Below are 12,819 nucleotides of genomic sequence, written 5' to 3' on the forward strand. Positions count from 1 at the left end.
CATAAGAAGTAGAAGAAAACATTTACATCCTAAAAAAAAAATGAGAATGGGCTGATCTCAGAAGTCATTTTTCTTAGTTTGCAGGCCAAAACATCCGGTCGGAAGAGGCGGTCCTGGTGTTCACCGACGTGGGCATGCTGGAAATACTGAGCCCGCTACCTGACCCGCTCTTCCCAGCTTTTGATTTCCAGAAGTGCCCCGTGAACATCCAGGCGACTCTCATGGACCCCCAGCTCCAAGTTGACGTCTGCAAGGTATGTGCTAGCAACTCAACAGCTCCAGTTCCAGAAAAACGCTAGACTGTCTGTTTCCAAAGTGCCTTTGGATCCACGGCGATCGGGGAAACGAGAGAAAAAAGCACAGCAGTTGTGCCACATGCCACGTAGTATATCGAAAGAGCACATTTTGTTCAAAATATCCGTTTATGAGATCATGTGCTAATAGATGGCATTAGGGTTGTTTTTTTTTTTCTTATTTTCTTTACTTGCCAAATAATATGTCAATCCCCAGCCTTGGGGACTTCCCTGCGGGTCTTTGAAATCATATGTCTGGCATGTCTGGGGATTGCTGGTCTTATGCAAAGTACAGAAAAAAGAAAGGAAGAGACAGTCTGGAGGTGGGAGGGGGGAGCAATCAATAGTAAGCCTTTACGTAAATATTTGGCCAGTAAACTGCTCTGAGAAAGATGACATTAGCAAGGAGTATTTCCCCACCTAAAAAAGACCAAGCAGCTATACAGCCTAGTAAGGACCTGTGGATGAAAGCTGGAATACGCTGAGCCACAAAAATATCGCATTACTGGGTAATAAGCTAAAGTATAACATAAACATATACAAGCCCAGAGCGGGCGGGTGGAGCTCAGCGGTGAAGCACGTGCTTAGCATGCACGAGGTCCTGGGCTCCATCCCCAGTGCCTACGTTTTAAAAAATGAATAAATAAATAAACCTAATTATCCTCCCCCAAAAAACAACAAAAAACCTTTTTAAAATGTAAAAAAAAATACACAAGTCCATACCAATGTAAATAAATGACTGAATAATTAAATAAAGGGAGGGGAGACATACCCCTTTTACAGGAGAGTTCCAAATAGTGTAACTACATACTCTCCCCTCCAGGAGGTGGAGTTGAGTCCCTCTGGCCTTAGTGATGGGCTTTGTTTGTTTGTTTGTTTGTGTTTTGTTTTGTTTGGGGGGGAGGTAATTAGGTTTATTTATTTATTTATTTTTAGTAGAGGTACTGGGGATGCAACCCAGAACCTCATGCATGCCAAGCACATCCTCTACCACTAAGCTACACCCTCCCTGCCCCCATGATTTGCTTTTAAAGAACAGAGTCTGCACAGAGGGGAGGGAATAGCCACTTGGCAGTGGTGGAACCTGGCAGATGCCACCTTTACCAGGAGACCAAGATTCCCAGGACAGTCATGAGTCCTGCTGTCAGGACAGCACATTATGGTTAACCCTGTCATTCCTGGTCAATCCCAGACCTGGAATCAGAAGCAACTTATTGGTTACCTCTCTAGGATGCCAGGCAACCAACCCACTGTTTTGCAAGTGGGGTAAATAAAAGACAAGTCACAAACACTTATCCTCCTCTCCCTTCACTCTGTTCCACTGGGCCAGCAAATAGCACAGGGGAAGGGTCTCCTTATGAAATCATTCTGGTGAATATGTGAAACCAAAATGATAGGACATTGCCCGGTGGCCACCCCACCGTCAAAAAAGAGAGACAGCCGACCATTCCTGGCCACTGATGGAAGATCAGTCACCCTTTGGGTCTTGCCAACAAGATCCAGCCCTACACTGATGGATCCAGCAGCCAGTCTGCCAAGAATGCAGAGCGCAGGGGAACATGTGTCCAACCAGGCCGGGTGAATCTACATGTGGGAAATCTACACGTCTGACAGCCCAGGTTCTTCAAAGATGCATAGAATCGAAAAGGAAAGGGGTGGCGGGGGAAGCTGTGGATCAAGAGAGACTTAAAAAGACAAGATGCTTGCAAAGGGGCAAGACTAAGTTATATCCTCTAGGGATGCACGCTTGGCAATCACTCTATGAAGAAACACAGGAAGCAATTACTGTAGAAGTTAGGCGGGGCAGGGTTACTTCCGGCTCTGACTGGGGGGACCTTGAGGGTCTGCTGAGAGTGCAGAACAGTGGCTCAAGAGACAGCTGCCTGACTGGAAGGTTCTATCCCCAGGGGACCACTCACTACCTCCCAAATGCCACTGACCACTTGCCCTGTGTTTTGGGGAACAGAGGCTTGATTTGATTTGATTGATTTTTTGGTTTTTTTTTTTTTTTTTTGCATTTCTAACTAGATGGAACTTCTGCAGGGAGAATTTGATAACAAAATGTACACCATTGATATGAACAGCAAGTTGGAGTTGAGAGCCTTGATGATACCCCGGACAGGGACATCCCCAGTCTCACTAGTAAGGCGGTCTTATCTGTTTGATATTCTGTATGGGGCCTCCCTGGCACCTTTGGCCTCACGCCCGGTGCCCACAATTTCCAGGCTCTGGAAATTCCCTGGCTTCATCCTGGGACTCACTCACAATGCCCCCTAGAAACTCTCTCTTCCTCCTTAACAAGTGTCCCCAGATCCAGGCTTGACGGAGGCCCTGGCTGTCCACCTGCCGGCCCAGCCTCCTTTCCCCCTGCCTCTGTGCCTTTCTCCACCCTTCCTCTGAGCTGCCCAGGAACCTTTCCATAAACGCCTTTTCCTCTTGGCTCAGCCAGAGCCGGCTTCCCCCCTGCAGGGGATGCCTCGGAAACAGGGGGTGTTCCTAGACCTGAAACCCAGGTGTCCAAGCCCAGGCTCTTGGGTGCATAATCAAGCTGAAAAGGGGAGTGAAGGTGGGCAGGCCAGTATCAGCATGCAAAGACATGTCCAGCCAGCCGGGACCAGGGCCTGAGCAGGGGCACCAGGCTGGTTGTGGCTCCTGTGTCTCATCCGGCTTCCCCCCGCAGGACAGACGTCCGGGCCACTCCACACCGCAGGGACAGGTCTGGGTCCGGCGGTGATGCAGCCCCAGGCTGCCCGTGGAGCAGGGCTCAGAGCCACAGTCAGGGGTGTGGGTGAGATAGGGATGGATCTGGGGACAGAACCGGTGGCCGCGTTTGCAGAGCAAGCTCGGTTTTCAGTCTGAAGGGACCACCTGTGGGGGTGACCCCAGTGGGTGCCCCCTCGCCCCTGTGGGCGCTGTACTGAGCACATGTCTCCCATCCCGCCCCCAGGTGATGGCGAGCAACCCGCACTCCCTGGGGCTACAGGCCCTCATCTACGAGGACGGCTACACCCTCAACGGGAACACCAAGCACAGACTGGTGAGCCGCGCCCCCGCCCCGAACCTGGATCCCCGGGATGAAGGGTCCTGCCAGGTCCGGTGCCTTACTGTGTCCCTTCTGACACGCACCTGGAGAAGGTGCTGCAGAGTCTGGAGGGGACACGGCCCCTGCCCCTCCCCTCCCCAGGCAGGCAGCAGCCACCCAGACAGGTGACAGCATCAGGGTGTCACACAGGAGAGCCGCAGAGGACGTGACAGTGCCAGCCCCAGGGAGGGTGTGAGATCTGTGTTCACTGGGGAACCCAAGGCCTCAGGGTCACCCCAGGGAGCTGGGACTTGACCCCAAACCACACACTCACTGGTCCAGTCCTTGTCACACCACAGCTAAATAAGAGGTGGACCTGAGTCACACCCCGCTGTGGGGCCCCAGGACAAAGGCAGCTTTGTGGGGGTGTCACTCCCAGGAGCTTCCAGAAGCATTTCACAGGTGAGAATTGGAACCAGAGGAGGGCTGGATGACTCCCGGGTGGCTCCAAGCAACACCCCATCCTCCCCCATCTCTCCTGAACCCCGATTGCGGAGCAGCCCTGGGCTGTCCTATTGCAGTCCTGTTTTCCCTCTCGGTTCCACAGAACATTTCCCTGAGGCAGCAGCACCACGGGGGCAGGGCCGATCCCAACTTCACCTCCAGGTAAGTCATCACCTGGACCACGGCAGGTGGCCCCAGGGTGTCTGTGGGGTTCGCTTAGCAGGAGTTGGGGGAAGCAGGGCCGAGATCCAGATGCCCCCACTCCAAGGACAGGAAGGCAAGAATGATTGACTACAAGCTCTTTGCAAGAGGCGGTTCCTCAAACAATGAAACATAGAATTTCCATACAATCCAGCAATCCCACTTCTGGGTTGACACCCAAAAGAAATGAGCAGGGACTCAGAAAAATATCTTTGCCCCCATGTTCACTGCAGTGTGGTTCACAATAGCCAAAACAAGGAAGCAACCCCAGTGTCCATTGACACAGGAATGGATAAACTAGATCCATCCATACAATGGTCAAAGGAATGTGGCTCAAAGGAAAGTGGGGGAGGGTATAGCTCAGTGGTAGAGCAGTGCTTAGCATACACAACGTCCTGGGTTCAATCCCAGTACCTCCTTAAAAAAAATTTAAACAAACAAATAAGTAAGTAAATCTAGTTACAACCCCCACTCCCAAAAAAGGAAAGAAATTCAGACACATTCCACAAAATGGATGAACCTTGCTGACATGATGCTCAGTGAAAAAAGCCAGTCACAAAAGGACAAGATGCTGTATGATTCCTCTTGTACGAGGTTCCTACAGTATACATTTCAACAAGTATGATTTTAATTCCATTTTATAGAACTTGGTAACACTATATTGTATAACTGAAATTTGCAGAGTAGAACTTAAATGTTCTCACCAAATAATAGTAATAAAGATATACATGTGAGGTGATGAACGGGGAATTAACTTGATGGGGGAATCTTTTCACGATGTAAACATACATCAAATCATCACGTTGCACATTTTAAATATCTTACAGTTTTATTTGTCAGTTACACCTCAATAAAGCTAGAAAATATAAATGAAATAACTCTGTATGTTAGTAATATAGCATATATGTTCCTCTCTCATGCTTATGGGGAACTTATTTTAAAAATCACTCAATTATTCATGTAGCTGGCGATTAAAAAAAGTCATTTTCCCCAGCAGAGATTTTTCAGACCACATTCTCAGATCTTAACCTAATAAAACTAGAACTCAACAACCAAAAAAGCAACAAAAGTCTCGTTTACTATAGATAAATAACACTTCTGAATCAAAGAATTTAGCTCAGATATACTCAGAGGAAAATTTATAGCCTAAGCACTTTTATTATCAGGGGGAAAAAATGAACCTAATGATAAATGAACTAAGTATTTAACTCAAGGAAATAGTCAGGCAACAAAAAGAAATTATGAGAGGGGAATTAATAATGATACAACCTGAAATGTATTAAATAGAGACAAAAAGACAGTATAGAGTCAAAATGAAAGAGAAAGCTGGTTCTTCAGAAGACTGGTATAATAGCGAAACACCCTACAATCCTGATGAAGAAGAAAAGAGAATTAAAATGAACAGCAGGAACGAAAAATGAAAGTAAAAGTACAGACACAGAAGCTATTAAGTAGTGACGAGAAAACAGTACATTGCAGCTGGGTGATAATAAAACTGGGGTCAGATGTTCTTTTCAATAAGTTACTACATATAAATAAACAAGACCAACCCAAGAAGAGGTAGAAACTAGAGAGAGGATCAGGACACAATGTGTGAGCAGAGGTTCTTGCTCAGTATTCTGGACTGAATGGATGAATAGATGAGGGAATGAATGGATAAACGGATAGGTGAGTGGGTGGATGGATGGATGAGTGGATGGGTGGGTAGGTGGATGGGTCTGTGGATGGGTGAATGGGTGGATAGTTGGATGGACAGATGGGTGGATGGATGGATGGGTGGATGGATGGACAGATGGGTGGATGGATGGATGGGTGGATCAGCAATGCTTTTTACTACAATAACTCACACTCCCATGGCCTTGCAGCATAAAGAGACCCACAATGTCTACCGTCACTCTGGACATAGCCAACAAAGAAATTTCATGTGTGGACCTTAAGCCACTGGTATGTCCAAAACTTTTGCTGTCCCATACTGTCATTAGCGTTAAGGGCCATGGCAGCAGGCCTCGGCTGCGTTTCGGAGGGGCTGGCTGAGCTCACTCTCAGGTTCTAGAAATGGACGTGATCCTGTCCCGGTTGCCAGGGTCACTGCCTCTTCCCCATTATCGTCCCCCAGGGCTGCCCCTCATGACTCACCATCCTCAGAGCAGGTGTATCAGTTGGGGTGTAGCAGATGGGGGGATCTTAGCTGCACCCCATAGCTCAGGGAGGCTCTTAGGACTTGCTTCCTTGGGGCCAGACACACTTACTGTGAGTCCCAGGTGCCTGGTCCCCACATGGCTTTTCACCGTGGCTGGGCTATCAGCACCCTCACTGCCCTGGGTCCTCATCCCTGTCTCTCCCCCATGCAGACAGCACTGATTTCAGTTGGTTGTGACCTGGAGAAGAAGATCATCATTCAGAAGTGAGTGTGTTGATGTGGTGGGGAGAGGGAGGAGTGGCGATGGGACGAGACCGTCACCATCGCTTCACAGTTGGTAAAATTGGGTGCTGCTACCCTGTCAACCTCTGTATATGTTTACCTTTTACATAACAAATGGCTTAATCATTAATCCTAACACGTTAAGTGTGGAGTTTCCAGGCAGTGGCCACCCCTCCTCCCACCAACTCAGGAATATTCTTCTTTTCTCACTCCTTGTTGGCTCATTCCATTTCTTCCTTTTAGTCTCCAAGATTCCCATTTTGATTAAAATTGCTCAGGGTTTTTGGTTTTAATCGCCTGATGAAAAACTGGAGAACTTAGCCTCTGGTATCCATAGTTACTTCAGGGAATACAGCCATGAGAATTCAAGAAAATGAAAACAAAGGGAACGCAAAGACTGGCCAAACTGCCAGTTTCCCCTTCAGGCAGTGGTGTGCTGGTAAATGTTCAACAGCCAGTTCTGGGGGAGCCCTGATGCACAGCATGTGCCAATTCCCGTGGTGTAAACGCTCCCACGGAGCCTACTGAAGGCTACCGACGTGAGTCACATACTGGTTCACGAAATTCCTCAGGATTTCACAGGATTTAACTCCAGAGCTAGTAAGAGCCAGCCTCAGTGCCCCACTGCACCAGGGCAATAATAAACTCAAGTGATGATTTTCCCAGAATTTCCTTCCCACCCCATGGAAACGCTTTATTGAATCACTAAATGATGTATTTGGAACACATGTGCAGGAAAGTGTTGTAAAACCACCTTTTAAAAGCTTCTGCCATAAAAAGAGTGGGGAGGATATTTGCCACATGTGTAACTAACAAAAGACTCGTATCCAGAATATATAGAAAATTCCTACAAGAAAAAAAAAAAAAAGACAAATTAATAGAAAACAATGGCAAAAGGCTTGAGTCGGTACTTCCAAAAAAGAAAGAAACAAACAAACCAAAAACAAAGGACAAGGCTAATATACACATAAAAAGGAGCTGAGAAAATAGACAACCTCAAAATGAAAACCGTATTAGACATGTAGGTACAACTGAATCACCCTGCTGTACACTAGAAATTCACACAACATTGTAAATCCACTAGACTTCAATGAAACAAAAAAGCAAACAACTGTATTAGAGGGCGTTCTTCACCCACCAGCACGGCGGAAGTGACAAAGCCCGGCCAGCAACACACAGGGTGGGGACGCCCTGGTGGGCGTGTACAACTTCCCACCCCGAAATTCCACTCGTGCACATCTGCACTGGCCTAGGTTTCTAAATGTTCTCAAAGACATTGTTCTTAATAGCTCCAAGCTGGAAGCAGGCCAACTCAAGCCACTGGCGGAGGAATAAACCAGGTGCGGCGTTTTTATACAGTGGAACACTGTGAAAACGAATGAGGCAGAATTACGTGGTTGGGTCGTACAAACATGGGCATGGAATCAAAAAACGTCGAAGAACACATAGTCTGATTTTAGTCTTAAAAATCCGAAATCAGGCAAAAGTAAATTACAGTTGGCGCCCCGCCCGGTATCCAAGATTCAACCAAGCGCAGATCGTGTTTACGGTTCGCGGTTAGTTGAATCCGCGGATGCAGAACCTGGGAACACAGAGGCCCCTTATGGGGCTTTAGCATCCTCGAATTTTGGCATCCGCGGCAGACCCTGAAACCAATCAAGGGGTAACTGCATGTTGCTTAAGGATGCGTGCGCAGATAGTAACAGTATAAAGAACAAACTGGGAAATGATTGTCTCAAGTCAGGACACCTAGCTCCCAGATCTCCGGGTCTAACGTTCTTTTCCAATACAAGGAATTTCGGGCTCCTTGGCTGAATGGCGGACTCTAGGCAGGGAAGTTGCAAGATGAGCACCGAGCACCTTGGAAAACAAGAAAGTGAGAAGGGGCCGGGACATGAAAGCAGCGGGGAGATACAGATGCCAGAGGGAAGGACTCATGGTTCTTCGCTTCTGCCTGAGGGCAGGCAGCTTCTCAGCGTCCTTTATTGCTTGCAGCGAAATCTCAGCCTGTTACAACGGCCTCCTCGACCTCGTGACCCTTCAGGACAACTACAGTTACGTCATTGAGAAGTGAGCACCCCCCACACACAACACGACCATTTGGCATGTGTGTGCCAAAGGCAAACCAAGAATGGTTTTTAAATTGATATCCGACCAACTGCTATCTGGCCAGCAAGGACTCTGAGGGGGTGACAGGCAGGTAGGGGAGGTAGCCTGGTCTGTGGGGAGCCGATGTGATGTGTCATTGCCCCTGGCCAGGGTCTGCCCAGCCTCTGCTACCTTCTGGGCCAGCCTCTGACCTCTGATCCCTCACCAGCCTGCCTCCAGCTCTTGGAGCCTGGCCACCTGTTCGTCTGAGCTAGTGACGTTGGCCAGATACTGTCAGCCAAGGCAGGAGGGGCGGCAGGCCCAGGTGACCCTCTACTCAGGGCGGCATGGGGACCACCTCCCACACTGGTGCATACCCCCAACCCCCCTGGTGAGGGAGGGCGCCCACGTGTCTTATATGACATGCCCCGGCCCACCCCGGGCAAGCCGAGAGTCAGTCTCCCATCCGGACCCTCAGCTGAGGCCCAACCTGCATTGCTGGGATTGCTGAGCAGCGAGGCTGCAGCGGGATCTCATGGGGGCACAAATCGGGGCCTCCAGAGAGAGCGAAGCGACAGGATGTGTGTGAGACAGACAGGGAGAGACACATACAGGGAGCCAGAAGCAGTGACAGAGATGGGGAGATTTATTTTAAGGACTTGGTTCCCTGACCATGGAGGTTTGGCAAGTCCACAGTCCGATGGGGAAGATGGGGGCTGACAGCTCGTGGAAGAGTTGCGGTTTAAGTCCAAGGCCGTCGGCAGGTAGACCTCTTTCTTGCCGAGGGAGGTCCGTCCTGGTTCTACTCAGGCCTCCAGCTGCACCCACACAAAGGAGGGCAGTGCTTTCCTCAGAGTCCACTGCTTTCAGTGTTAACCACATCCCCAAAGAACAGCCTTGCAGAAACACCCAGAATCACGTCTGACCGCGATCTGGGCACTGTGGCCCAGCCACGTGGACCTGAAACGTCAGCCACCACGGAGGTCCCAGGGTCATTTTCATCATCGCTCTGAATCCCCCCTCAGCCGCCCCTCCACAGCCATGACCGAACCCATCTGCAGGGAGGAAGTGGGGCTGTGGGCGGGTGGGTGCCTGGGTGCCGGCCAGGAGCTCACCCATCTCTATCTCCTGCTCTCCCACAGGGACACCTACGACCCCAACTTCCAGGGGCAGAAGGCCACAGAGGACCTGGTGGTGCATTACCAGTATGAGAAGCTGGGCTGCCCCGTCCTCGTGTTCTATGACACCCCGTGGAAGCCGGTGGTGGAGCTGTGAGACCCCCATTATCTTCCCTGGCATCACTCGTTCCCCTGTGCCCCTCCTCCCCTCTCCACCCCTTTACTGGAGTTGTGATCGCTCCCTGCCTACCCCTCCCCCCACCATAGCTATCAGCTCAGACAGTTCCTTCCTCCCCCTTAGCTTGACCACCTTAACACCAAGGGCTGGGGGACTTAAACAGCAGACATTGATTTTTTCACAGTCCTGGAGGCTGGAAGTCCAAGATCAAGGTGTGGGCAGGACTGCTTACCCCAGGCCTCCCTCCTTGGCCCAAAGAGGCTGCCTTCTTGCTGCTTCCTGAGGTTGGGGAGACAGCTCTGTGTGCGGTGGCGTCTCACCCTCTTCCTGTGGGATCAGGGCCCACCCTTATGACCTCACCCAACCTCAATTGCCTCCTTAAAGGCCCTGCCTCCAAATACAGTCGCACTGGGGGTTAGGGCTTCGCATGTAAACATTTAGGCTCATTAGAACGTCATATCTTAGCTCCACGTGATTTTAGTCCCACACTCCCACCCAGGTGGGACTGTGGGCCGGGCACACCGCTAACTCAGAGCTGTCATGTGGTGGGGTGCCTGCCGACCTGGGGTGAGGAATAAGAGAAGAGGCGTAAGCACCAACCTGGCAGGAGATCAAATGTGCATCCAAAAGTAATGATTTGTTGGGGGAGGATGTAGCTCAGAGGTAAAGCGCATGCTTAGCTTACAAAAGGTCCTGGGTTCAATCCCCGTTACCTCCATTAAATAGATAAACCTAATTACCTAATAAGTAAACCTGATTACCTCCCCCCAAAACAACACCTTCTAGGTGGCGGGAAGGGAAGTTCCAGGAGGTGGTCGAGACCGAGTATGTCCTGCTGGAGGTGAACGGGCTGTTCACCTACACGTACTCCCTGACGGCCGCCATGGCGCTCTGCAGTTCCCAGCCACAGAACTGGACCACCATCTCCAAGGCCGCTGGCGGGAAAGGGCCCTTTGCCTGGAACCGAGAGGTAATGTTTGCACTCTGATGATTTCCAAAACCCGACGGCTGGTGAGAACTGGTCACCACCCTGTGTGTGTTGGGGGCTGTCTGGGTCTGTGTGGGCTGCTGTAACAGCAGCATTGGTTTCTCCCAGTTCTGGAGGCTGGAGGCTGGAGGCCAAGATCAGGGCGCTGGTAGATTCCCTGTCTCGTTTGTGGATGGCATCTTCTGTGTCCTCATTTGGCAGAAGGGGCAGGAAGCTCTCTGGGGGTGGGGGTCCCTTTATAAGGGAACTAATTGCATTGAGGAGGGCCCCACCCTTATGACCTAATCACCACACAGAGTCTCCACCCCCTTATACGTCACTTTGGTGGGGGCAGGTTTCAGTATATGAATTGGGGGCAGGTGGGGGGAGGTTGGACACAGACATTCAGTCCTTCCCAGGGGCGTGGGGGATGGGAGCGCACATGAGGCCACCTCGCTCCGTGGGACCCAGTCTGGGAATGTAGGATGTGCAAACCCTTTGGGAATCTCTCCTAAGGGAATAGCAAACAATCGGCGATACAGGCTCTAAGGCACTCACGGGGCATTGCTGATGATGTGCAAAATTCCAGAACCACTCAAATGCTCATTATTTAAGGGGCTGATTAAATTCACGGTACGTTCTGCTCAACGAGCGTTTCTATCCCACGCATTGATTGGTACACGACTGACAAATAAGAGCACGGTGTCAGTGAAAGGCAGACAACGCGCTGGTCCTCTGGGGAGCCTTCTGGTGCACATTAGTCAGTCTCCATCCACCCTCTGCCTCTCAAGGCCAAGGACACGACCAGGGCGCAACGTCACCACCACTTGAGCAGGGGGCGCCCGCTCCCCACACCCGAAGCGGGTTCTCCCGCGGACTCCTGACTCCTTTTTCGGAGTTTGCTTTCTTAGTCAGCAGCCCCACCGCCTTCCTTACACCCCATTCCGTCGAGTGAGTTTGATCATTTGGCTGGTGACGTCGGTTTTACTTTTTTAAGTCCGAGGTGAAATTCACATACCCTGTAAGGAACCGTCTCAAAGCGTCTAACTCGCGTTTGCGTTCCGCGCGCTCAGCGTCGCACAAGCACCGCCTCTCTAACCATTTCTTTAAAAAAAAACACGGCACGCACATGTGACTTAGTTTGTTTATTGTTTTCTGACTGTGCCGGTGTTTGCATTTGCATTCTTTTTATTAGCCCTCCCTTTCAAAGTAGCATGCACGCATTTAAGAAATTGTGCCGCCCCCCCCCCCCCGCCTTTTTTTTTTTCCCATCAGCCCTGGTGGGCGGTTTTGTAGAACTCGGAGGGTTTTTCTATCCAGACAGAGCCGCGATGCCTGCATTTCCAGCACAATCATTGGATGGGCTGTTACAAAGCCCCTTAGCCACTGAAAACCATGAGGTGGGGCCAGCTATGGGGCTCCAGCTAAGGGGGTTTTTAGGCTACACAACTATCTCCTTTTTATTATTACACATAGTTTTCGTAGGTTTTTTTCTTTTCCTCCCCCCAAATTTTTAAATTTTAATTGTGGTAAAATATGCATAGCATAAACTGTACCATCTTAACCATTTTTTAGTTTTGTCGCTTTTTTTGCGAGGGGAGGTAATTAAGTTTATCTATTTTAGAGGAGGTACGGGGGATTGAACCCACGACCTGGTGCAGGCTAAGCATGCGCTCTACCCTCCCCCCACCATCTTAACCATTCCTAAGAGCACAGCTCAGTGGCATTAAGCACATTCACACCGTTGTGTAACCACCCCTATCATCCTGCCTCCGCAACTTTCTCATCTTCCCAAACTGAAACTCTGTCCCCATTAAACACTGACTCTCCATTGCCCTCCCCCAGCCCCTGGCCCAACCACCTAGTTCCTGTCTCTATGAACATCATGTCCTCAAGGTTCATCCATGGGGTATCCTGTGTCAGAATTTCCTTCCTGGGGGTGTGGCGGGGGCAGGATATAGCTCAGTGGTAGAGTGCATGCTCAGCATGCATTGAGGTCCTGGGTTCAATTCCTAGTACCTCCAAA

The 12,819-nt window shown here is 50.1% G+C and overlaps 1 protein-coding gene across 1 annotated transcript in view; it reads left to right on the forward strand.

The window, feature by feature from the left end:
- The window catches only part of CATSPERD (cation channel sperm associated auxiliary subunit delta), a 40,294-nt gene that overhangs the window by 24,743 nt on the left and 2,732 nt on the right, over positions 1–12,819 (forward strand). Inside the window, exons 12-20 of the mRNA XM_010983360.3 lie at positions 78–254; positions 2,322–2,435; positions 3,241–3,330; positions 3,923–3,981; positions 5,886–5,964; positions 6,372–6,424; positions 8,438–8,512; positions 9,673–9,801; positions 10,613–10,796. Of these exons, the coding sequence (XP_010981662.3) occupies positions 78–254; positions 2,322–2,435; positions 3,241–3,330; positions 3,923–3,981; positions 5,886–5,964; positions 6,372–6,424; positions 8,438–8,512; positions 9,673–9,801; positions 10,613–10,796 (960 nt within the window). The remainder of the gene's footprint in view (positions 1–77; positions 255–2,321; positions 2,436–3,240; positions 3,331–3,922; positions 3,982–5,885; positions 5,965–6,371; positions 6,425–8,437; positions 8,513–9,672; positions 9,802–10,612; positions 10,797–12,819) is intronic.

This window comes from Camelus dromedarius, chromosome 27 (assembly GCF_036321535.1).
Source record: "Camelus dromedarius isolate mCamDro1 chromosome 27, mCamDro1.pat, whole genome shotgun sequence".
Taxonomy (NCBI): domain Eukaryota; kingdom Metazoa; phylum Chordata; class Mammalia; order Artiodactyla; family Camelidae; genus Camelus; species Camelus dromedarius.